The sequence below is a fragment of the Hipposideros armiger genome, unplaced genomic scaffold (genome assembly GCF_001890085.2).
Source record: "Hipposideros armiger isolate ML-2016 unplaced genomic scaffold, ASM189008v1 scaffold_720, whole genome shotgun sequence".
Classification (NCBI taxonomy): Eukaryota; Metazoa; Chordata; class Mammalia; order Chiroptera; family Hipposideridae; genus Hipposideros; species Hipposideros armiger.
This window is the reverse complement of record NW_017732070.1, coordinates 39,066-65,784: the sequence shown is the minus strand read 5'-3', so window position 1 is coordinate 65,784 and position 26,719 is coordinate 39,066. Positions and strand designations below refer to the sequence as shown.

Sequence of the window (26,719 nt, the reverse complement as noted above, 5' to 3'; positions counted from 1 at the left end):
AAAACTCTTTAATTGCCAGTTTTGCTATTCAGGTATTTAGCAGTTAGCCCATGTAATCCATCCAAACTCATTGCCTCCAGTGCTTCCACATAAACCCACTTTTCTGGCCAAATGGGTCTTCGTCTTGTTCCTCATTTGCATGAGTTTGTTCATGTTATTATTTCCTTCCCCGGAATTGGGTTTCCCTGTCTCTTGACCAGTGCATCAACTACTTTCATATTGGACTTAAGTCAGGTATCAGAAGCCTTCCACTAATATCCCAGTCTGTCGTGATCATTATATGGTTTAAAATCTTTATAGTTAGACTACTCTAGAAATCGTTAACAGCCAAAATGTACTGAATGCCTGTAATGTACAAGGCACCCTGCTAGTATAAGGTATGAAAGAAATAAAGCCACCCAAATAACTTACATTAAATTTGGAGAGAAAAGACCTAAACTTCTGAAGAGTTAATTTTCACTATATAAGTAAACAACAGTTCACTGTAAATAAACAAAACTACAGGTGAAAGCATAGTGAATATCTAGGTGTTTGACATAGTAAGTATAATAGAAATTGAAGAAGAGATCACACAGACTGGAATAGAGAAAAATTAGAAAAGACAAGTCTTGAACTGCCCTTTAAGGTTATGACGGATATGGGTGGGTAAAGAGAAGAGTATGGGTATTTCTGCCGTGCTAAGAGGATTGAGGAAATGGGTAACAAAAGCATGGCTAGTGGGAAGTACAGAAGTAGTAGAAGAAACTAGTTGGAAAGGAGGCTAGAGAGGTATATGAAACAAACTTAAGGGTTGCTTTGAATTGATTTCACTATTTATTGACTACCTACTTTCTGCCAGGTCATGAATGAACTTCAGATGGTCCATGATCTTCCTCTGATGTTATGTTTCAGTTTTTGCATACTTTTGTGTTTTCTGGAAAGAGTTCTTAGTTTTTTTTCATCAGACTCAAAATAACACATGAACCAAAAAAAGGTTAAAGACCACTTAATATGGTCTAAAACGTTCTACGAGAAATGGATATAAGAAACGTTGGAAGTGGGATGTGATTTGTTGGGATTGCTTAAAAATCAAATAGGAATTGTCAAAGTGATACAATTCCAATCCTGAATTTCTATGCTCTGCAGCTTTTGCACTATTTTAGCACTTACTTGTTGTTACACTGAATGATGTTCTACTTAGTGTATTGATCAAAGAAATGTATCTTCTGCTTTCTCTATATTCTGCATTGTCATGTATGAGGTGTGATAAAAAAATACGGTGAATGTTTAAATTTTAAAAATTATTACAATAAAAGACACATTGCTATTAACCCCCCTCAGAATACTTCCTCTCACTTTGAGCACACTTATCCTATCGTTGTTGCCACTTTCTGAGCAGTTCTGGAAGTCCTCTTTCCTGAGTGTCTTTAGTTGCGCTGTCGTGTCTGCCTTGATGTCCTGAATCAATTCAAAAAGTTTCCCTTCATAGTCATTTTGGGGAAGAGCCTGAAGTTGCATGGTGCCAGATCCAGTGAATAAGGTGGATGAGGACACACCGTAATGTTTGTAATTGACAGAAATTGCTGTACCAGAAGTGATGTGTGACACGGAGTATTTCCGTTGTGATAAAAAAAAAATACAGTGAATGCTGTTGCTGAGTGCCATCCAACGGAAAGGCAGGGATCGTCAATATGGGAAGCGGCTCATCGAACCTTAGTAACAGTGTGTGACAAGTTTAAACTTGGTGCAGTCCAACAGATATGAGCTATGGTTGAGAGAAGGTTTTACAGTGTGCTGTAAATCATCCTCCATCATGACAACGCTCTGTGTCACACATCGCTTCTGGTACATATCAATTTCTGTCAAATAAAAACATTACAGTATGTCCTCATCCACCTTATTCACCGGATCTGGCTCTTCCCCAAAGTCAAAATGATTCAGGACATCGAGGCAGCCACAACAGTGCAACTAAAGACACAAAAGACGACTTCCAGAACTGCTTCAGAAAGTGGCAAGAACGGTGGGATAAGTGTGTTCAAAGTGAGGGAAAGTATTTTGAGGGGGATTAATGGCAATGTGTCTTTTACTGTAATACTTTTTTTTAAATTTAAACATTCACCGTATTGTTTGATCACATCTTGGTACTTGCCTCATTTTGCATATGTGCAAGTCTGTAGTGCATTGGCTGGCAGCAGCATTAGCATCACCTGGAAACTTGTTAGAAATGCAAATTTGGGATGAGGCCCAGTAATCTTCACTTCCCCACCCTCTTATGTAATAGTCCATTGATGCTGTCAATCCCATTTATTAAATCTCTCTGGAAAATTTCCCCTTCTCATTGTTCCCACTATCATTGCTAGATTTTAACATAATAGTCTCTCTTTCCTGAACTGCTGCAGGAAATTTAAACTTACTCCTTTTATACAGTTTGGCCCAGTTGTAGTCTTCATGTTAACTGTTGGAGTTACTGCTTTTTTAACATAAATCAGATCATATTACTTCTCAGCATAAAACTTTATATAAAAAGGATAAAGTCCATTTATGCATTGCTTCCTGTGTTCTGACTCTTTCCTTCTGTAGTGTCATTCTCATTAGTTTCCATCTTTGTGCCCTGTGTTCTTCCTTAGGAGGGACTGTTTTCAGTTCCCCGAATTTACTGTGCCTTTTTATGGATTACAGCTTTTGTGCTTGTTACTCCTTCTTCCTGGAATTCCCTGTTTGCCCTCATTCTTCCTTTAAGATGCGTTCCCTCTGTGAAGTCTTTTCTGACTTGTCCATAGAATTAACTATATCCACTATGTCAGCACTGTCATTTCTACAATAATTTTTATAACACCTACTGTACAATATTTGTTTGCACATATTTTATCGTTTCTAGATCTTTACTTTCATACTAGATCAAGATCTTTTCAAGGATAGAGACCGTGACTTATTTATCTTTATATCTTCTATGCCTTTTACAGTGCCTACCATGACCCTCAATAAATATTTGAATGGGCAGATAAATGGACAAACAATAATGTGTTCCCCTACATTAAACAAACCAGAAGAAGTATAGATATTTTCTGACTTTGAATTTCTATAAGTGAGACTAAGTCATGACTTACCCTTGTTTCATTACCCTGTCAACATAGAAAGAGCTTTCTCTATCTTGTTTTGTTTTATTATACTCCTTTTTGGAAATACTTTTAAACTTACAGAAAATTTGCAAAAATAATACGAAGAACTCCTGTATGTATTTCAGCCAGATTTGCCAATTTTAAGTAGCTATATCTATCAGCATGTAAAATATAAGGGTTTTCTCATGAACCATTTGAGAGTTCATTGCGAACATTATGCTCCCTTTACCTATAAATACTTCAGTGTTTGTCTCCTAAAAACAAGAACACTGTCTTACATAACCACAGTATAATGACCAAACTCAGGAAATGTAACATGGATACAATTCTGTTACCTAATACCAGTCCATATTCAGATTTCACCAGTCATCCCAATGATGTCCTTAATTACAGCAATTTTTCCCTGATCTAGTATCCAATCCATAATCATGGGCTTCTTTTAGTTGTAATTTCTCTTTGGTCTTCTTGAATCTGGAGCAGCCCCTCAGCCTTTCTTGTCTTTCATAGCGTTGTTGGGGGTTTTTTGTGGTTTTTTTTTAAGATTTTATTGGGGAATTGGGGTGAGGGGAACAGTGTTGGGGAATTGGGGAAGGGGAACAGACAGGTAGACAAATTGCTGTTTTTGTTCTTCAGTCTAGTTGTGGAGGATGTCGCTTCACTGGCCCATGTTGGTATGATCATTGTGCTCTTCCCGGGTGAGGCAGTCGGTCGCCAGTCATTGGTTGGCCGCTCACAGTGGCTTCCGGCAGCTCATGCTGGCTGCCAGCCACTCACGTAGCTCACAGCAGCCCACTGCAGCCCAGCTGCAGCCTACGACGCCGTCGCCAGCGACTCACAGCAGCCCAGCTCCAGGTCGAGCTGTTGTTCATCATCTTAGCTGTAGAGGGCAGTGTCACTGGCCCTCAATGTGGGATCTGAACCGCAGCCCTGCTGCTCAGAACTGGCGCTCCTAAGCGAGCTCCTAACCAGCTGAGCCACTCGGCCGGCCCGCGTTGTTTTTGAAGAGAATAGTGCCATTTTATAAAATGTGTCTTAATTTGGGTTTGATATTTTCTCCTGATTAAATTCAGGTACATGGTAAATTTTTAATCAGTAATAGAGGAATAGCAGCTAGACTTTCCCTTTCTAGCCTTTCTCTGCTGTTTGTTATTCATGGTACTTTGCTGTTCCATATCTTCTACTAAAATTGAGAAACATTAGTTGGACTGACACTTTCATGTCAACTTAGTCACTTAGGTTTAGTTTTAAGTACCCCAAAATACTCCCAGTTGTCTGAGCTCATGATTCAGATCAACTTAAAAATATATAAGTATCTAATACTACTTTTTGAACCAAAATTGGGACTGTTGATCTTGATCGAAGTGTGGAAGGAATGTCTATAATCCGGTGAGATTATTGCATTTTCCCTTTTTTCATATGTTATTGGGAGAAATTTATAAAATTTCAGATTAGGGACCTCTTCTACAATCTTTTGTTTGTTTGTTTTTGTTTTTAGCTGAGCCATCCTGCCACCTGTTGGCAGCTCAGTGGCTGCTCAGCTCGGGCCAGGACTGAACCACTGTTACTCAGAGCTCAAACTCTTGAGCGAACTCTTAACCAACTGAGCCACTCAGCTAACCCCTACAATCTTAAAGATAGTTATTCAGAAATTCCAAAGCTGCAAAAAGATATTAAAGAATAAAAAGCTGAAGTTTTGTGTCATGATGTAGTGATTTGTTTAGAGGTGGGGGAATGGTTTTTCAATCCTAATTTAAGATTTGCTGATTTTTCATGAATGTCTTGCTGTCTCTTATAGGGAGCTTATTAGATTTCCTGAAGGAGGGAGATGGAAAGTATTTGAAGCTCCCGCAACTGGTCGATATGGCTGCTCAGGTATTTGTGTACCTATATATCAATTTGAATTGAAAGTTTACATTAAAAATGTAAAATAATTTTAGTAGAATACTACTGTTTTTATATAGTTAAATCATGGATTTGTAGAGCTGGAGGGGACATTAGAGGTAATCCAGTGTGATCTCCTTAGTTTCTGAAGACCAAGAGATATGTAAAATTCATATAATGTTAGTATTAGAACCAGGCATGTAACTCCCATTATAATTCTGTCCTGATCATATGTATCCACAAATATAAAATCTGTATGTACAAGTATTTATGTTTCAAAAGGTAAATTTTAAGACAATGAATGATTGCTATTCCAAAGAAAATAGTACTATTGAAAACCTAAAGAATATGCTGAAATTTAGGAAGCTTTATACCAAGAAACTGTACATGTTAGACTTTAGCATATGCCAAGCCTAGTCCACACTCCTGAGTTCAAGGCTCATACACACTCTATAGCAGGGGTTGGCAAGCTGGTTTTGTAAAGGCCAGATAAACGCGTTAGGCTTGGTGGGCCACATACATCGCTGTGGTTTCTCCTCCTCTGCCTCGTTCTCTTCTTCCTCCTCTTCTCCTCCCCTCTCCCTCTTCTCCTGCCCCGTCCCTCTCGTTCTCCCTGCCTCTCCTCCCCATTACAGTTTTTCCTGTTATCCGCCAGACTGTGCCGTTACCATCATCTTCTTTTGAGAGAGGAGTTTTCAGTGGTTGACTTAACGTTAACCAAAATTGTCTTCCCCCTTTTCCTTTATATCATATGTCTTTTTTTTCTTTCCAAGATTGCTGACGGTATGGCATATATTGAAAGAATGAACTATATTCATCGAGATCTTCGAGCTGCTAATATTCTTGTAGGAGAAAATCTTGTGTGCAAAATAGCAGATTTTGGTTTAGCAAGGTTAATTGAAGACAACGAATATACGGCAAGACAAGGTAAAATTCCTCTTTAATAAATGCTTATAACCTAAGGTTCAACAGATTTTCTTGTCATTCTTTTGAATATATAGGGTTTTACAGAATAAGAATAGCTCTAGATCCTCTCAGAAGAGTCAAAGAAACATTGGTTTTATTCATAAAATTATATGCAATACATGATACCATGGCTTTCTGATAGTTATTTCCCACAAGGAAGAACTTGACTGGGTGTTCTTTGCATTTTAAATAGACCTCCCTTTACACTCCCCTTTACACTTCTTGTGTCATGTCCACAAATAAACATTTTAAAGTTCCTTTTGTAACGAACTTTAGAACCATTGAGATTTTATTACAGAAAAGCAGAAAAGGTTTTTCGAAGCTAGTATATTAAGAAATAGCATACAGTTTTATAAAGGCTTTGGAAACCATTTCTAGACCAGGTTTACAGTAGTTCTTTATTATATACAAAATTATGATAAATAAAAACATTTGCAAGATTGACACTGTAAAGAGAGAGGGAAGGGACCTTGTGGAAATTAACAGACTGGTTCTTCTATTTAGCGTCTGTCTCTAAATTCATTCAGTACACACTTAATGAACACACATAATACAGTATATGCATATGGAAAGAGTATGGGTTGTTTTGTTTTGTTTTGTTTTAGCTGAGCCATCCTGCCACCTGTTGGCAGCTCAGTGGCTGCTCAGCGCGGGCTGGGACTCGAACCGCTGTTCCTCAGAGCTCAAACTCTTGAGTGAGCTCTTAACCAACTGAGCTACTCAGCTGGCCCGAGTATGGGTTTTTTAAATCCCAATTCCATGTCTTATTAGTCCAGAGATTTCAACCAAGTTATCAAACCTCTCTGACTGAGCCTCAGTCTCCTCACTTATAAAGACTAGATAGTAATCTTTTCAAGATTGTTGTGAAACTTTAATGAAGTAATAGACATATAGTGCCTGACATTACCTAACATAATAGATGCTCAGTAAATATTAGAGCTTACTTTTTTTTTTTTAAAGATTTTATTGGGAAATTGGGGAAAGGCAACAGACAAGCCACTGTCCCTTTGTTCTTCAGACGTCACTTTACTGGCCCACGTTGGCATTTATCATTGAGCGCTTCCAGGCTGAGGCAGATGGGTTGCTGGCCACTGGACGGTCGCTCATGGTGGCTCTTGGCAGCTCATGCTGGCTGCTGGCTCACGGTAGCTTATGGCAGCCCACTGCAGCAGGGGCTACAGCCTACGCCATCACCAGTGATCCACGGCAGCCCAGCTCCAGGTCGAGCCGCTGTTCACCATCCCAGCCACAGAGGGCACAGCGCCATTGGCTCTCATATGGGATCCAAACCAGGGCACTGCTGCTCAGAGCCTGCGTCCCAAGCCAACTCCCAACCAACGCGCCATTCGGCTGGCCCTAGAGCTTACATTTTAATGGGCAAAGTAGACCTATATATAAATAATTATAAGGCAAACTGTTGTGTAATTAATGCCAAAAGTATATGGAAACCACTGGGAAAGCAGAACAGGAAAGACTTCACACAGATGATGGCAGGGTCTTGAAGAAAGAGTGTAACTGATAGGCAGAGATTGAGTAAGGCCCAATACACAACACCAAATGTTGATGACACCACTGAAGGTTTCATCCTGCATGAAAAAACCTTGCATGAAACCTTCAGTGACCCTTCACACCTAAAAAAAAGATGGCTTGTCATTCACCACAGTCTCCTACTCTCTAGCTCCAGTTTTCCTGTAACATATTTGAGTCCCTCCATGTGCTAGGTGGCAGGGCACAGCTGTAAGATGGCATGGTTTCTGCTATCAGGGAGCTCACTGACTAATGCCTGAGACCGAGTTGTAAACAAACTATTTCAATACAATGTAGTAAGCCCAGTATAAAGGTTAGTGAAGGTTTTAGTAGACACACCAAAAAATAATTGTTTTTCATCAATCTGTTACCATCTACTATTACCGTTTCATAAATGCATTTTAGCACTACACAAGTAGGAAGGACGTAATCTCAGAATAAAGGACATACCTATAAATAATTTTAACTTTGTGACTTGATATGTAATCCTTTTTTCTCTTTCTTTTAGTCAGACTGTGACTTTTTGTCGGTGACTACATTGGTATACAAACCATTGGGAACTGTTGTCTTTAAACCGCAGATTCTCAGTCAGGGGTGATTTTGTCTCCTAAGGGACATTTGGTAATGTCAGTGTCTTGAGACTTTTTGGTGGTTACAACTGGGAGGCTGCCTCTTGTGTCTGGTGGGTAGTGGCCAAATATACTGCTGATCATCCTACAATGTAGAAACTAGCCCCCCCACCAAACAAAGAATAATCTTTCCTAAAATTCCAGCAGTGCCAGGTTGAGAAACTTTGCCTTCAGCACAGTGCTTTTTTTTTAAAAATTTATTTTTTTTATTATAGTTTCAGGTGTACAGAACAATGCAATAGTTACCCTTTTCACCCTCACAAAGTAACAACCCCCCTCCCCCCATCTATTGCCCTCCCACCCCCGATATCATGCTTATCTATTACAATTCCATTGAATCCGTTCCCGCTCTCTACTCCATGNGGCCTTATGTAGTAGGTGTGCTGTGGGGTTCAGTGGTGCAGTCTTCCGGGTCACCTGAGCCACGCGCTGCAGGTGTGTCCCTGGTGTGGGTTGTGTGTGCCCTCCTCTAGTAGTTGAGCCTTGCTTGATAATTGCACATCAATGGGAGGAACTAACCCTTGAGCTCACTGGTTGTGAGGACTGGCCTTGACTACAGTGGAGGAGCTGTTGTGCAGGAGCTGCCCCTCCAGAGCAGGATCTGCCTCAGCAGGACTCTGGTGTCTGCCCAATCTGTCCCCTGGTGTGTCGTACTTGGAGGTGGCTGGGTGATGCTCCAGCTCATTTGAAGCTGGCCACTGGGGGGGGTGCCATCCCCAGGACCACTTTGGAGAGGATCTGCTGTAGGTGTACTTCAGCCACACCCGTGCCCAACCCAGAGCCACCTAACGGGAGCCAGAAAGAAATCCGTAGATGGCTGTCGCCTGTACTGTGCTTGGAAGTTCCTTGAGAGGCCAAGCCGTGAACCAAGGCCAGCTGCCATTAGTGCTGGCTTAGGGCTGCTCAGCAAGAGGTATAGGACATGCTCCAGCCAGATGCTACTTGTCTGGGTTCTGCAAACCTTTGAGAGACCCTAGGAAAGTCTGCAACTTGAGCTAAGGCTGGTGGTCTGCACGTAAAAGCCACTGGAAGCAGCCTGGGTGTGCCCAACAGTTGGGCGAGGCCAGGTCTCAAACTGCCAGGGCGTGGCGAACAAACAGGGGAGATTCAGCAATGGCCGCCCCCTGTGTTCACGTGCTGGGAACGGGGAGGGCTCAACACAGAAACAATGACCAGCTCTCCAACCCCCATTCCAAGTCAGACAACTCAGTTCCCCACCATATGTCCCTGCCACTTCTCCAGCTGCTGCCCCAGTGCTGGAGCTCAAAGTGAGTTATTTTATTGGTGGGTACGTCTGTGTGCAGTTCCTTTAAGAGCAGCACCTGGGAGTGCAGCTGCCCTCAGCCTCAGTCACAATCTCTGCTGGTTTTCACAACCAAAAATTATGGGGACTTCTTTCCCCGGTATTGGAACCTGGGCTGAGGTGAGACTAGAATCTCGCTCCTCTAAGGGATGGGGAAGGGACCCCCACAGCCGTAATAGCCCTCCCAATCTTTAATGGTCACACTTGGGTATGGGACCAGCCTGTTCCACATCTCTGACCTTCCTACCAGTATGGAGGTGGCTTTTTCTGCGCGTCCTTAGTTGAAAGGCTTCAGTTCAGCTTGATTTTTGGCAATTCTTAAAACGGTTGTTTTGTAGATTATTTGTAATTTTGATGTGGCTGCAAGAGACGGTAAACACAGCGTTTACCTACTGCGTCATCTTGGTTGTAGAGTCTACATTTTTTTACTCTTAACAAGTCACTCATCCATAGTTAACTATGACTAATTATGTCATTCCTCTCCAGTAGTCCATCTTAGCCAATGATTCAGTTCCATCTAGTGGTGACAGGGCCAACTACAAGCTACACATTAACTGTAGGAAACCAACAGAAAAACTGAAAGGTTAACAACTGACAGCCAAAACATAACTAAAGCCCCAAAGCACGTGACAATTTTGGGAAGGAATCTCTACAGCAAACCACTTCCAAATATTCCATTTCACAGTGCATTGGATGAACTAGAAAGAGAAGGAAGAAAAGGGACAACAAAGAAGTTTAAAATCACGATATTGGTATACCTATATATTTAGTTATAGTTGACGTTCAATATTATTCTACTTCAGCTTCAGGTGTATAGCACATTGATCAGTCATCTACACCGTCTATGATGTGATTCCCCTGATAAGTCCAGTGCCCATCTGGCACCCTACATGATCTTTACAACATTGTTGATTATATTTACCATACTTGATTTAAACTACCAATTTGTATCTCTTAATGCCTTCACCTTTTTCACCCTGCCCCCAAACCCATTCCCATGTATCACCCTGATAGATTTAGTACCCATCTGGCACCATACCTAGCTATTACAATATTATTGATATATTTTTTATGCTATACCCTACATCCCCATGACTACTGTATAACAACCAATTTGTATTTCACCCATCCTTAACTCCCCTCCCATCTTAAAGAAGTCCCTCTAAGATTCCTTGTAATACTGAATTGGTGGTGATGAACTCCTTCAGCTTTTTCTTGTCTGGGAAGTGCTTTATCTGTCCTTCGATTCTAAATTATAGTTTTGCTGGATAGAGATATCTTGGTTGTATGTCGTTGCTTTTCATCACTTTGAATATTTTGTGCCAATCCCTAAGGCCTGCAAAGTTTCTGTTAAGAAATCAGCTGCCAGTCTTATGGGAGCTCCCTTGTAGGTAACCAGCTGCTTTTCTTTTGTTGCTTTTAAGATTCTCTCTTTGTCTTTAACCTTTGGCATTTTAACTGTGATGTATCTTGGTGTGGACCTCTTTGGGTTCAGCTTGTTTGGAACTCTCTGCACTTCCTGGGCTTGTATGTCGATTTCCTTCACCAGGTTAGGGAAGTTTTCCGTCATTATTCCTTCATATAGGTTTTCAATTTCTTGCTCTCTCTCTTCTCCTTCTGGTACTCCTATGATGCAAATGTTGGTACACTTGATATTGTCCTGGAGGCCTCTTAAGCTCACCTCAATTTTTTGGATTCGTTTTTTTCTTTTTGCTGTTCTGGTTGGGTGTTTTCTGCTACCTTATCTTCTGCGTCGCTGGTTGGATCCTCTTCATCTAATCCACTGTTGATTCCCTGTAATATATTCTTCATTTCTGTTATTGTATCCTTTATTCCTGACTAGCTCTTTTCACCTCTCTGTTGAAGTTCTCTCTGAGATCATTGAGCATTTTTTTTTAGATTTTTATTGGGGAATTGGGGGATGGGAACAGCGCTGGGGAATTGGGGGAAATGACAAGTTGCTGTCATTTTTGTTCTTCAGTCTAGTTGTANGCCAGTGAAGCAACGTCCTCCACAACTAGACTGAAGAACAAAAAAACGACAGCAACTTGTCTGTTCCCCTTCCCCCAATTCCCTAGCGCTGTTCCCATCCTCCCAATTCCCCAGCACTGTTCCCATCCCCCCAATTCCCCAATAAAAATCTTAAAAAAAAAAAAGCTAAAGGTTCTGTAATCCATGTTTTTGGTTGCTTGTTATTAGAGTTTCTATCTCTGTTTTCTTGAATGGTTTTCTGTGCTCACCAATAATACTTTATGTCCTTGAACATCTTATCAGAAAGAAATGTGATTTAATACAAATTTTAAATATTAAAATATTTTTCCACATATCTTTTCAAAAGTATTCCGTACTTTTGAAGAATTTAACACTGATGATACATACAGTAAGGATACTGATAAAAAATTAGCCCTCCTTATGCCATATTTACAAAAATATATTTTTAAAAACAATTTAAGCAAGATTGTCAATACTGTTTTAGGTGCAAAATTTCCAATCAAATGGACAGCTCCTGAGGCTGCACTGTATGGTCGATTTACAATAAAGTCTGATGTATGGTCATTTGGAATTCTACTGACAGAGCTGGTAACCAAGGGCAGAGTGCCATATCCAGGTAAGCTTGCATTTCATTAGCTCTTGATTATCCCATCAGTGACTTTAACTGGAGTTTATTAGGAACAGAAATGTAAGTGGGGAGAAAGGCCTTTATTTCTTATTTCTCTTTCTCTTTTCTGCCCTTCCTTTCTCTCTTTATTTTGGCAATGGATGGACAGCAACCTATGAGTCAAAATCCTTGAGTTAGGGCAAGCACATGAATTGTGCCCCACATTCATCTCAGCTTTTTCCCTTAAAGCATTTTCCAAAAGGGCCATTTATTTCTACTATTCTCTGAGATAATAAACATTCTTAAATAACCTGGGTCATCCCCCCCCCCCAACGCCTCTTATAAGTAATTGAGGGTGTGTGCTACCCACCCTGTGATAACACAGCGTGAGCTGCAGGTGGGCGTAGGGGTTTACAAAGGAACACCAGAAAGGAACTGTATAATAACTTGAAGAAAAGCAAACAGGTGATATTAGATAAGTCAAGTGATTTGATATAAAGTTACATAGTAGGTATATCTGGCAAAACCAGGACTAGAAGAACTCTTTCTTCTGAATTGTTTGAAAGTTCTTTTAGAAAACACTATCTTGCCATTGTTCCTCATTAGCCTAAGTTTGGTCATTAATAACTGTTAATATCAGAAAGTACCAGTACCTCAAAGTAGTAGCACCCTAAATTTTCACTAATCAAATGGAATTGGCTTTTGAAGACATTAGTGTTCAAAGCAAGGGTAGGGGTGGAACGAAAAAAATTAGACATGTTGAAACAGGCTAGCATTTTCTAAGCTCTTCTTGATATACTTTGACATTGAAAATTTATTTCTTTGTTAAATTAACCTTTCACTAAGTAAACTTACCGTACTTTGAATCAGTTCATGGCTAGGGGATTTGTTCTGTTCTTTTTTTCTAGTTTTATTGAGAAATGATTGACATACATCACTGTATAAGTTTAAGGTGTATAGCATGATGGTTTGATTTACATATATATTGTGAAGTTATTACCACAATAAGTTCATTGTATGCTAGTGGTGTTTGGCATCATTGTTGTTTCATGTTTGAATCTTGTGTGCTAGGTATGGTAAACCGTGAAGTACTGGAACAGGTGGAACGAGGATATAGGATGCCTTGCCCTCAGGGCTGTCCAGAGTCCCTACATGAATTAATGAATCTTTGCTGGAAGAAGGACCCTGATGAAAGACCAACATTTGAATATATTCAGTCCTTCTTGGAAGACTACTTCACTGCTACAGAGCCACAGTACCAGCCAGGAGAAAATTTATAATCCAAGTAGTCTATTTTATATGCACAAACCTGCCAAAATGTAAAAACTTACGTCGACTTCCTCACTTACGTACAGGAATCAAAAGAAGAAAATCTTCACTCTGCATGTTTTTAATGGTAAACTGGAATTCCAGATATGGTTGCACAAAACCACTATTTTTTCCCCAAGTGTTAAACTGTAAAGTACCGATGATGAATTTTCCAACTTATTTCAGGGTCCAAAGAAAAGTATAGCTAAGATATTGATGACAATTTGATAGCATGACAATGAAAAACAACAAGGCTACTGTTTATAAATCACTTCCTTTTTTTAATTCCCCAGACTCAGAATTGTTAACAAAATTATTTATCATTGTAGAAAAACTTGGGAGATCAAAACAATACCATAATAAAATCTAAAATCAAGGAACTTCATGGGACCAAACAATTCCATTCCATTTCTAAGATTTTCTTGCATTCATATTCTCAAAGATTTTTTATAAGTTGAACAGTTAATATGCAGTCCTGAAATATGCCTCCCTTGCATGGAAATCAGCAAGGTTTTAGCAGCAGAAAGGAATATAAACAACATCTAAAACTTTAAACAATAACAGTGGGATTTGAAATTATAATGCACTATGTTAACACTCAAACTCATGGAATAGGAAATAGAAGAAATTTTTCACTTTAATCATTTCTGAATAGCTCAGTTTCAAATAATGAAGGTAACTAGAAATTAATTTAATCTTTTATAAGGTTGCATTGATTTTAAAGGCAATATATAACTGAATTTATACTATCCAATCCGAGGGAGAAAAGTCCCAGCATTTAAGTAGTCCTTTTTTAAAAAACAGACTGGTGTTGTGAGATATTGCTAAATATGTACTTATGGTAATGGTTGCCACAAATGTAAAAATATCACGAGATCAGGGACTTGAATGCACTTTGCTCTTATTGCAGATACACTGAGAGAAAAATGTATTTAAAAGAAATATGAGAAAAGAAAATGTGAAAGTTTTACAGATAGAGGGATGGAATGTTGTTTCATGTTGGTGTTATGGAGTGACAAAATGGCTTTGCTGGCAGTCAGAGTTCCTCACTTAACCTATTTTGTGAAATTTTAAGTTATACGGTATGACTATAAGACAATAAACACTAAATGAATGTTATAGCCTCAGAATAATGAAGTTAAGACTTTCCACTAATTCCAGTGAGACAGCTTTTATGCAAAACATTTTTAAAAACCCAGTTTTCAAATCTACATTTACTTTATACTTAATGGTGACAAAATTTTTCCCTCTTAGAATTTAGTTAATATAGAGAATAAAACTTATTCAGAATGATAACACTGGTGAAAAGAGGGGACAGTTTTTGCCTATTTAAAGTGCAGAGTGAAACATACAAAATAAGACTGATTTCTGTGACTAACTCAGAAAGACATTCCAAAATATGAATTTTATTAGCAGCATTACTGGCTTAAGGATCTGGCAAAGGAACTGAATCAGACAAAATAAAAGTCTGGTATTTATGTTTTAAAATACTCTTTTAAAGTCACACTTTAAATAAAGCAATACATCAAGTCCCCATATTTTAGGAATATAATTTTTACCTACCATCACTTACCTGATTTAATCATTAAGTTTAAAATTCTGTGCCATAGTATCTTTGTTGAAACTCAAACCATTTTGAAATGTTACAGATAAACTTCATGTAAGTTGGCAACAGTTTTGGTACTAAAAATTTTGGTGGTTTCTTAATGTTTACGTAACCTGTTTAGTATTGAATCCCTCTTCCAAGAGGATCTTCCTACGAAGACTGCCATCATCATTTACCCTTAACGTCTGCAACCTGTGAAATCAGATTTTTAAAGGGCTTCATGTGAACTATGTGAACTATGATATAATTTTTCTCGCGTTGAAAAAAGGATAACAAAATTATGTTTATGTACTAATTCTGTTCAGAAAAATAAGTCAGGAAAAGTTGATGGTATTCATTAGGTTTTAATTGAATGGAGCTGTTCCTTATAATATCAGTTGTATAGTAAGGGAGTAACACTAACTCAATATGTATCCAGTTTAAATGATTATTTTTAAATTGCCAAGCAAAACAAACAACTTTGTACATTTGAAGATTTTTTTCCAACAGTCTTCAATATCTTAATGTGGACCTTAACCCTTACCAAAAAAAAAAAAGTTGGCAAAAATGACCTTCTAGCACAAACACTTTTTAAATAAGTAATGGTAGCCTAAAACTTAATATTTTTATAAAGTATTATAATATTGTTTTGTGGATAATTGAAATAAAAATTCTCATTGAATATACCCATTTATCTTTTTAGCCACCATTCATACTTTCTCATCCATTTTTTTAAATTGGTATTTAAAGCAAAGTATATTCTGAATTTGTTCTTATATTGGGGGAAAAAAGTGTTCAGTTATAACTCTTAATAAAGAATTGATTTAATTCTGCTCAAGTCCAAAACATTGAACTCATTCTATGTGGTCAGCTTTCCTTGTCAGGTGAGTGACATTATTTTTACAAGTTTGTTTTTTGTTGTTTTTTCATTATACTAGCAACTACAGTTAATGTATTGTACAGAGAAACCTAAGTGATTTGAGTTAAGCTATTTATAGAGAATCTGCGTTGAAGGATATAAAAATAGAATAACTTTTGATCATGAGGGATTTAATTTTCTAAAAATGAAAAATACATGAGCCTTATTTCTGTGTGTGTTTTAACTTCTATAAGTGTAATGAAAATAAAGTTATACTAAAGTATGAATGGCCAGTCAAAAGCATTTGTTATTTTCAATAAGGTATTAATATTACCTTTTACTATATTATCTAAAATTATTAGCTTTGTTTTTCCCTGATTTCAGAGTAACATTTAATCAAAAACCATAAATTAGTAAACATTTATTAAATATTTTTATACAGTATAGTTATAGTTCTCAGTATTTTCCTAGTTTGCTAGTTGCCTCTTAATTTTGCATGTAATTTTTTTGACACTTAAGTTCGTACATTTGTATATTGTCAAATCTTCTTATTAATGCTGAAAAAGTCCTTTGCATCCCAAGGTTAAATATTCATCTCATCTGTTATATTTTATACTTTTCTTTTTTTACATTTTAATTCATTTGGAAGTTTTTTGGGTGTAAAATGTGGCTTAAGTCTGATTTTTGTTCCCATATAGTTAATTTTCCCAGCACCATTTATTGGTTAATTCATTCCTACCCACAGGTTTGGACTCTTAACTTTATTTATGCACATATCTACACACATCTGTTTTGTTCATTCTTCCATCAACATAACACTTAATTACTAATCACTTGATAATGCATTTTAATAATTAAGAAGTTACCTTTGATATATATATATATATATATATATATATATATATATATATTTATTTAATCTTGTTATTCCCGCAAATTTTTTAATGAAGTTTAGACTTTATTTTTCATATTCCCAAAACATTCAAGTGAGATTTTGGTTAGGATTACATTATGCTTATAAATTAATTTGATAAGAACATCTTTCAAATGTCTTCCCACCCCATTTATGCAAATCTTCATTTACATCTCTTAGTAATGTCCTCCAAGACTTTTGTCTATACAGTTGAAAGATGAATTTCATCTCTCATCTGAAGATAATGCTCTAAAGGTGCCATCCCAGCTGCTGGAGACCAGGTCCCCCATGTCGTTACAAAAGAAACCAACATGCAGAGATGAGGAAGAGAGTGTGAACTCCAATAGCATTTATTTCCTTGAAATCATCACTTCCCCTACTCTTCTCCAGTTTCTTTTTTGTTTAAATTACATCAGGTTGAGTTTCTGTCACCAACAACTAGAGTCCTCACTAATTAACATTCAAACTGTTAATACAGAAAGGAATACTAATGATTAAAATAAGCAGCAGGTGCCAGGAATCATCCATTTTCCGCTCCACATCCACACTGCTGGAAGGCTGACCTGCACTTGTCTGAGTTCACTCACTCTCTGGATTCCTGTTGGGTTAAGCCAATGAGGAACTCTTAACAGAAGATCAGAGAAAACCTGAAAAAAAAGATCAAGATATCCATCCCCCGGATTCCCTCCCTGTGAGGCTGGGCTGGCTATGCCCTTCAATCAGATTCCTTTCAATATGGCCTCTTTGGGAACTGATAACAGCTCCCATCCCTTATCTCTTCTGCCTTAGGGGTGCTTCTCCTAACTGGTTTTACTGCATTAATTCTTGTGGTTCCCCTTTCCTGCTGGTCCCTTTTTAAGTATCCTTGATTTATCTTAATTTGAGTGTGCCATCTGTTTCTAGCTGGAATCCTTACTGATATTTGTCATACTATCAATAGCTGTATCAGTATAAAATAGGAAATTTACATCAAAGTGACAGTTTATACAAAACACTAAAAATGTAAGTATAAGAGCAACATACAATATTGTATTAAGTGTAAAATTACCTTCAGACCTTTATTAACTGGAGAGAAGAGCAAATTTTAAGAATATTTGATACTCCCAATTTCAAAACTGAAATCTTAATTTAAGAGTTTTTCAATTAAATTTCTATTTTTCAGAAATTGGTAAACCATATGTGGTAAAACTCCATTAAACAATTAGTTGTAACACCCCAATTCAAAAATTGAATGCATCATTCAATTCATGAATAAAATGAATAGGAATGAGGAGGGGGTGGGAGTGTTGAGCAAAGAAAAAGAAAATGGAAGAAAAAGTCTTCAGAAAATTAGTAAAACAATGGAAGCTAAGTTAGACAATGCGTGAAAACCATAGTAGCAAGAAACAATGGCCCACAGATCTTGAAGAAACATCTAATACTCAATTGTAAAATGCTTGCTCAGCTCCCCTGTGACCACAACACAAACCTTCCTTCAAATCTGCTTTATACAGCCTTGTTTCAATGGCATTTAGGGAAGTAAAGTAAAAATGAACATTTGAATTTCAGACTTCTCTTGGAAAATGAGAAGATGCAGCAGCCCAGGGCTCTAATTTCCACAGGACCACAATCATGTAGGTAACTGGCTACCCCTTTCAAAGAGCAAAGGCGCTTAGTCACAGTCACAGCTGCCTCAGTCCCTTGCTTCCTGGTGTCTGCCTAGCCTCTGCAGGCATTTGAGTTGACCATGTCAGCCTTAACCCAAAAGAACTCATTCAACAGGGTTATATGCATCCTGGAGCAGCAGAGGAGACTTGGGTGTCCCTGGAAATATCCCTGCCATACCCACAGGAACACATTAATAGGATAATATCTATAGCATTGCTTCCCAAACATTTAATTTTCAAAGCATTTCCCAGAGGTAGGAACTGAAAGGTGGTGTGCTGTACTGCAAGGCAAAGGATCAGTGAACCCTCTAAAATATTAAAAAAAAAAAAACGCGTGTGTAAAACTTGGGGAGAGTGTCCATAACTTTCATCATGTTCTCAGAGGGATCCAAAAATAAGTACTTGCAATCCAGAGGACAGAGCCCAGGGTTTACAGGAAGACACTTTGCCACTTAGCTGTGTGGCCTCGGGCAAGTCATTTAAGTCACTTGATCTCTGAATACCCATTTTTTTCACCAATAAAATGAAAAATGATCTACCTACCTTTCAGGGTTGGTCAAATAAGAGGTAATGTATTTAAAGCACTTTGCATTAGCAGGGGTGTATTAAGTGGTGACTTGCCTCTTAATTTATCAGGTGGCAAACCGAGGCTTAAGACACCTAGGATTTTCTATCCCACAGCTCTCGTGGCTGCGCCGGCCTCGGCCAGCGGACTCAGCAGCAGAGCCTGTGGCCGGAATCGGCTTCTAGATCTTCTAGAATCTAGAAGATCGCACTCTGGTCAGATCTGGCTTCTCCTTCCTGGGCGCCGCTCCGGGTAAGGTCACTTGGTGAGTTTCCAGTCCCGGGCGGAGTAGGTTCCAGCGGGGGCCCGCCTCCTCGCCCCGGGGGGCGATTCGCGCGGGTAAACGCCGGCCAGAGCCCGGCGGAAACGCGGCGGCAGTGCGGGTGGCTTCCGGAGCCCGGAGCTGGGCGGGCCTGCAGCTCGGGTCCTGCCAAATTCACGTGCGCGGCCACGCCCCCGAAGCGCGCGGCCAATCAGAGCCCGCTGTGCCGGGCTCGGCCCCTTCTGGTCTTCTGCCTGGAACGCGGGGTCCAAACAGGAGTTGGCAGCTAGCGCGGCTCCAGGGTGCTCGGCGATATGGTGTGTGGCAGGATCTCCCGGCTCTCGGTCCGCGACGTGCGCTTCCCCACGTCGCTGGGGAGCCACGGCTCAGACGCCATGGTAAGCTCTGACCTTCGGGTGCCCTCCCGCCTTGCCGGTGCCAAGGCCCGCTTAGCCGTGAGGAGCCTGGCAAGTCCCGGGGTGCTTCCAAACGTTGTAAGAGTTGTGTAGAGGAGGAGGCTGAGAAGGGGACTAAAAATATCCAGAAACATTCCACCCTTCTGGGTTTTTGGTGTTTTTTTTTTCTGGAGTTTAATATTTCCTGTTTTTTACATTTATGATCAGCACTTTGCTGGAAATTGTAGAATACATAATATGTAACAACAGCAAAATGGTTTTGTTGGGACCCCACCAACTAAGCCCTAGGACACAACACTGGCTTACAGTATAGAGAAGTTGATGGAGTTCTGGGTGATGGAGACCCGGAAGCCCGGCCTGGGTTGCGTTTTGGGAGGTGATCCTGCCTATGCCACAACTTGCTGTGTGTCCTAGAGAAGACCCTACCTAACCTATCCGGACCTCTTGGCCCCATCTGTGAAACGAAAGAGTCAATCTGGCTGGGAAACCAGACAAACAAGCCCGTAGTATTGTAACTCTGGATCACGCAAGAGGAGGCTTTCATGAAATTACCTGAAAATGTATATAGTTAGAAAAGACTTGTCACTGTGAAGAGTTATGCAAGTATCAGTCTTTGAAGATGCAGTAAAGGCACAGACTTTGATTCCTACCGAAATACTGAAAGGTGTTTTGCTTACAGAGAATGTTAGAGGAACACCCTGTTACCACCGCCATCTAGTTGCAATGGTTCCCAAATACATGAGTTCTGTGCAGGGTCTCCTTGAGACCTGTAACCCACTGGATCCTCACTGCCCTGCTCGGGACACCCACAAGATGGCCACACTAGAAAAACAAAATTACATGGTATGCCATGAATGTGTGAACACGTGCTCGGAAGTGAGAAACATCCATGTTAGAATAATGGTGACCTGTCACCTGTGTGGAGGGAGGAGAATGGGTCCCCAAGGACTCTAATTCACACTGTGATGTGCTTCTTAAGTGGGTAGAGGGCACACTGATGTTCATTACCTTACCTATGATCTTTGTGTACCTGAAATATTTTATAAAAATAGGCCTCTTGTTGGGGGCCGGCCAAGTGGCTCAGTTGGTTAAGAGCTTGCTCAAGAGTGGGAGCTCTGAGCAACAGCGGTTCGATTCCCGGCCGAGCTGAGCTGCCTGTCGCTGAGCTGCCAACAGGTGGCAGGATGGCTCAGCTAAAAAAAATTAAAATAAAATGTAAAATAGGCTTCTTGTTAAAAAGTGCTAACTAAACAAAGTTATTACATTTAAAATAATGTTCTTTGTTCTGAGATTAGTTCTTCCTGCTTTTTAAAATTCTTATGTGTTTTTTCTTATATAATATTATGGCAAATGACTTAAAAAACACCCAGCTGGCAATCCTTTGTGGATTTCCAAATAAATGTTTAAAATCTTACTAGCTTGTAAAATCCAAGCACCTGATTTATATAGTAAATATATAAATTCAGAGGGGCCTTTGCCCCTCTGAAATGCCACAGCTGTGGAGAAACCACTCAATCTCTCCAAGCCTAGGTTTTCTCATCTGTAAAATGGGTATAATGCTATCCACTTTATACATGTTAATGAGATGCCTGTGAAGAGCTTGACACAGAGAAGGCCATCAACAAGTGTTGGCTATAATTACTATTTATGAGGAAACTGAAGCAGAGAGGCTCTGACCTAGACTTTCCTCCATTTTGAATTTGTGAAGTGTTGAAGTAGCCTGGTTTGCTGCAGAATAAGGAATGGAATTTGTGTCTGGGCCTGAGTGGTTTATGACCTCTGACACCTGCATTGCAAGCTCATAAATACTTAAGTGTTTATTTCCCAGAGGTATGATGTGTGTTGTGTGCTGATTCTCAAGTGCGTTCATCATAGAACATGCTACTCTGCAGTTCTTGATTGGCCCAGCCATAACTCTCGTGTTGCTTCCCAAGCCCTTATGGCATGTTCAGCTACATTCAGCACTTAGTAGCAGAGTGGGCCTTCCTGATCACAAGTAGGATGTTTTCATGAAGGAGCCCTGAAACTGTCCCCCAAATCTATTCAAGCAAAGGGTTCCAGTTATGATTTCTTATCCTCTCCTTTCCCCATTGTCTGCTGAGCAGCAGCTGTTCCAAACCATCTCCCTCCTCCTGCCCCCAGTCCTGCACCTCCAGCAGTTAGAAGACGTTGCCTACTGCATCCCCAAGAAGACTGAAGACAAATGTACCCTTGGCCCCATCTCACACATCAGTCTCCAAACCAACCCTCTCCTCTTTTATTCTGTAAGTTGTGTCCTTCTCCCAAACTAATGTATTCTCCTGTGTCCCCATTTCTACCCTTCTTGACCTTCCGGCTCCCATTCTTATCCCCTCCATCTCTAGCATTTTCATCTTCAGTCTTTCCTTTTCCGATGGTTCCTTCTCCATCCTATTTGGAAGGGGCTTCCGACTTTACTTGACCCTAACACCTCTCTACTCCCTTTTGTCTCTCCCCCTTCCCCTCCAAACACTAAACTACTGGTTTGGTCTGCCTCTTGCCTCTGTCCTGTACATCTACTTCCTCCTTAATCTGAAGTTGCCTTCTGTCTCCTTCCTTCTCTTGGAATCCCCTTGTTATTTCTGCTTCCTGTGTCCTTCATTCACACTCTCTGCTGCCCCTCTTTCTGCCATCTCTCTGCCCACTGGCCACCTGCCTTTCTGGCTGCGCTTTCTTCTTCTACTGACTCTCTTCTGCCTCCCCAAGGCTCAAGCCTCAAGCCTTTCCCATTAAGACCTCCTCCATGTTCATGGTTTCAGTGTCACTTATGCCAGAGATGCCCAGATCCCATTTCTGGATCTTCCCTCTCACCTCAAGTCCAGCTGCCATTTGGGCACTTCCCATTGGATTTTTCACCTTCACACTAAACACTACCTATCAAAATCTGAACTCATCGTCTTCTATTCTCTGCCCCACTCTCCATCCTGATTCTTCTGGGATCATTCTGCCAGTCAGTCACAAGGACTCAAAAGCTTCAATTCACTCTAGGCCAGTGGTTCTCAACCTGTGGGATGCGACCCCTTTGGGGGTCAAACGACCCTTTCACAGGGGTCGCCTAAGACCATCGGAAAACAAAAAGGTATTTACATTACGATTCATAACAGTAGCAAAATTACAGTTATAGAGTAGCAACGAAAATAATTTTATAGTTGGGGGTCACCACAACATGAGGAACTGTATTAAGGGGTCACAGCATTAGGAAGCTTGAGAACCGCTGCTCTAGGCTCATCTCTTCTTTTGACGCTCACAGAAAGCTTCAGTGAAAGCTTTCCTTTTTCCATTGCTTCTCCACAAAGCCCAGAAATGTCCATGGGTCTTTAATTCCTGGACTCTCCCTCTGAGTCTTATATCCCAACTTCCCCCTCAGAAACCCAATGGTTAGGCCAAACCAGGATGGCCACTAACCCTTAAATATATTCCTTTCTTTCCTTTTTCTATCCCTTCACTGCCTCCAGCTGACCTGAGATATTCTTTCCTTCCAGATCCTCCATGCCCCCTCCACACTGCTGCAGAGCTCCCCGTCCTCAACCGACCAGCTCAGATTCTACTTTCATCATAAATCTCCCCCAGCTTTGAGTGCATTCAGTTAATAGTGCTCTCTGTCTGGCTTTTGTCATTTGCATCTCTCCCGGAGAGTTACCATGTTCTCCTCATAGTATTAGAGCTTCTGTAACCATGGCTTCTAAACTGGAACTTCCTCAAGGGCAGACATGTCTGTGCCCCCTCATCAATCTGCAGTCTCTGATGTGCAGCTGGTGCTCAGCAACGCTTTACTCCAAGTGCCCGACCCTGAGCCTTCACCAGACACAGGCCTCCTGTCCATCACCTCCTCCCCTCCCTGAACACAGGGATTTAAATTCTGCCTCTTTGAACTCAGTTTCCTCATCCGTAAGATAGGGATAATAGCACTTTATAATATTGTCGTGAGGATTAAATTAAATCATGTAAATCTCTTAGAATAGTGTGCTCAGAACAATAAATATTATAACAAAAATAGTAATAAATTGTCATAGCCCTATGCAAAATTCTTCAATAGTTGCACCCTATATTCCTCATTAATGCATTTAGATTTTCTGCCTGGTTTTTTGGGGTGCCCACTATCTGCCCCCATACCACTCATCCAATCTTGTGTTCATTCACTTGCAAACCAGTACCCTCATGGGCCTTTTACTTCTCTGTCTCACAAGAACGCCAAGTTTTGTATCGCTCTCTTACCTGCATGCCTTCATCTGCCTCCTTGCCCATCCCAATGTCCTGGTCCCCTACTTCTTTGCTCTGCTTCCTTGAACTTCTGTGGCACTTCTAACCAACCACACATCAGAACATGACTTTGTACTGTCTTAGTGGTTCTCACCTGTTTTTGTGTGTTGGCTTTTTCTCCCAACTATATGAGAAATGTCTAGAGATAGATTTGTGCTTTTTTACTTCTGCATCCCCCTTATCGACAAGTAATGTTGAGTTTCATAATAGTCAGGAAATGCTTATTATTACAATACTGTTTTATAGTAGAAAGTTTTTTAAAAATAACAAAAAAAGGGCTGGCCGAGTGGCGCGTTGGTTAAGAGCTGGCTTGGGACGCCAGAGGGACCCGGTTCGGATCCCACATATGAGGGCTAGTGACACTGCCCTCTACAGCTAAGATGCTGAACAACAGCTCAACCTGGAGCTGGGCTGCCGTGGGTCGCCGGCGACGTTGTAGGCTGCAGCCCCTGCTGCAGTGGGTTGCCATGGGCTACCGTGTGTAGCTAGCAGCCAGTGTGAGCGTCCAGCAGCCACCATGAGCGGCCGTCCAGAAGCCGGCGACTGATCTGCCTCACCTGGGAAAAGTGCAATGATAGTGCCAACTTGGGCCAGTGAAGCAACGTCCTCCACAACTAGACTGAAGAACAAAAGAACAGCAACTTGTCTGTTCCCCTTCCCCCAATTCCCCAGCGCTGTTCCCATCCCCCAATAAAAATCTTTAAAAAAAACCCACCAAAAATATTGGCTTAATTTGTCTTGAAGTTTTAATTTTTCATTTTCCCTCAGTGATCTCCTCTGAATTTATTCCATTGTCTTTTCAGCCCTGCTCTAACAGGCTACACTGAAGATAAATCCAATTTTATGTGAGAATTTCCTGAAACCTTGGCTTGTGCAATTTGAAACTGCTTGTGAATGTAACTGTTCAAAGACAGGGATAGCTGTGGGCGAAACTGGGTTTAAAATTGAGCTGAACATCAAAGTAGACATAATTGCAAACTGGCATTAAACATGTACACATTATTACACTTGTTAAAATAATTTGAATCCTTTGGGAGGATGTCCCTTTTGTCCATTTGGAGTACCTGCATTTTCTTTGGGTTGCATCTAGGATGCCATCCGATTGGTGCTCTTACATATCTCCTGTGGCATTTTCTATCCTTAGTGATGTCATCATCAGAATTGTTTTGGATTTCTCATGTGTGTGTTGTTTGGGTGGGGGAAACTCTCTGCAGCACACAGACCCTGACTACTCGGCTGCCTATGTTGTCTTAGAGACTGATGCAGAAGATGGACTCCAGGGGTACGGAATTACCTTCACTCTGGGAAAAGGCACTGAAGTTGGTGAGTTGGACATTCCCAAGGTTCCAGAATGCTTAAATTTCACTTACGTTCCAGTTCTGACCTTATTTTTCTCTGTATTAACTACTCAAAGTGAGTAAAAACAATCTTTCATGGTTTTTATATTTCATTGGGAGAAACTAAAAAGTGACAGAATTTAGCCTTTCCTCTTGCAGTCATGGATAGACTGCAGGAAAATCCTTTAATCTCAGTCCATTTCTCTGCAGAGCTTTGAGGACCTGAACTAGGTGAGACTGAGGGCCATGGTGCGCTCACATAGTAAGGCTTATTGTGATATGCACAGTGAGTCTACTCATTGTTTGAAATGCTTCACACCGAGTTCCGGTATACTGCTTGCTCTTCATGTGCCCTTGTGACACAAACCAGAGGTGCTTCAGTCAGTGATTTCTAGCAACCATGTGATCAATGAGATGGAGGTTTGATGCAGATAACGATACTCCTCTCTCTGAGTCGCTGACTTACTCTTCAGATGGCTTTAATCTAAGAGCACCGACCATCAAAAAGTGAGGATTCTGTCTTCTCACAAATCTAGGGTATGACTATCTGAACTGGAATGATTCTGTAGCCCATTAACAAAAGCCCTAGAGAACACTGGATGGTTGGTTTAGCCCTAAATGCTCCAATGAGAGCAAGTGCATAATTGTCTGAGAGCTGTTTCACCCAGAGGCCAGGCATATTATAAGAGCATGTTTCAAATACATTCAAAGGTCTTTTTCCTAGGATATGATTGAAAGTAAAACTGCACCTCTACAACTATCCTGTTAAGTGACCTAAGGATTTTAATATTAAAGCAGTGGCAATAATGAGTTTATCAAGATTTTTTCTAATAAATTAATTGCTTCGGGGCTAAGTTGGTGATTTGATTATTTCAGCTGTTTACACATATATAGACTAAGTGTTTTAGAGACTGAGTAAAGGATAGAAGGAATAGAAATTCCCATTTGATTTGTTACTTATTCTTCATCTGAAATAATACAATAGAGCCTTTTTAAGTAAAACACCAAAAATAATCACTGGTAATGCTGACCCAAGTTAAGTTTAACTTTCAAGTTACTTATGAAAAATGTAGTATATTATAAGTCAATAGTAAGCAACTTAATGTTTATGACTAGTGTTTTCATGTATACCTGAACATTTTACATGTATTAAGCTAATTGCAAATTCATTTCATTTCATCTTTAATCATGTGTTATGTTGTGAATTCAAGTTATTTTCCATACTTGACAATAGTGCAAAGCCATTCTCTTTTTTAATTCTGTAAGTTAGTCTTCTTCTTTTGGCACAATGAACTAGCAAGGTTTGGTTTTGAATTTGTCTGGACACTTTACAATGAACAAGAAAATAATTTGGGAACATGATTTAAGTTTGCATATCTGTGGTCTGCTTTTCACATGTCAACCAATCAAAATGTATTTGCTCAACTCAGAAATTAAGCTCAGTATACGGACTAACAGCTGTTCTACTTGTGTGCTATTACTATGACAACTACAGAAGATATATCTGGGGCAAGTTTAAAAAGCATATACCTTTTGTATTTAAAATT

General features: G+C 40.0%; 2 protein-coding genes across 9 annotated transcripts in view; both read left to right on the top strand.

Annotated features, from left to right (window-relative positions):
- Window positions 1-15,729, top strand: part of YES1 (YES proto-oncogene 1, Src family tyrosine kinase) — an 83,986-nt gene extending 68,257 nt beyond the window's left edge. For all 5 annotated transcript variants that reach the window (XM_019627200.1, XM_019627198.1, XM_019627199.1 and 2 more), the window contains exons 9-12: window positions 4,894-4,970; window positions 5,753-5,906; window positions 11,881-12,012; window positions 13,075-15,729. In XM_019627200.1, the coding sequence (XP_019482745.1) occupies window positions 4,894-4,970; window positions 5,753-5,906; window positions 11,881-12,012; window positions 13,075-13,283 (572 nt within the window). In that variant the 3' untranslated portion in view covers window positions 13,284-15,729. The remainder of the gene's footprint in view (window positions 1-4,893; window positions 4,971-5,752; window positions 5,907-11,880; window positions 12,013-13,074) is intronic.
- Window positions 15,730-19,390: 3,661 nt separating this feature from the next.
- The window catches only part of ENOSF1 (enolase superfamily member 1), a 26,450-nt gene continuing 19,121 nt past the window's right edge, over window positions 19,391-26,719 (top strand). For 2 of the 4 annotated variants that reach the window (XM_019627191.1, XM_019627190.1), the window contains exons 1-2: window positions 19,392-19,539; window positions 25,050-25,158. In XM_019627191.1, the coding sequence (XP_019482736.1) occupies window positions 19,456-19,539; window positions 25,050-25,158 (193 nt within the window). In that variant the 5' untranslated portion in view covers window positions 19,392-19,455. Of the gene's footprint in view, window positions 19,540-21,662; window positions 21,822-25,049; window positions 25,159-26,719 lie in introns of all 4 variants that reach the window. The other 2 variants (XM_019627195.1, XM_019627194.1) reach the window with 2 other exon arrangements.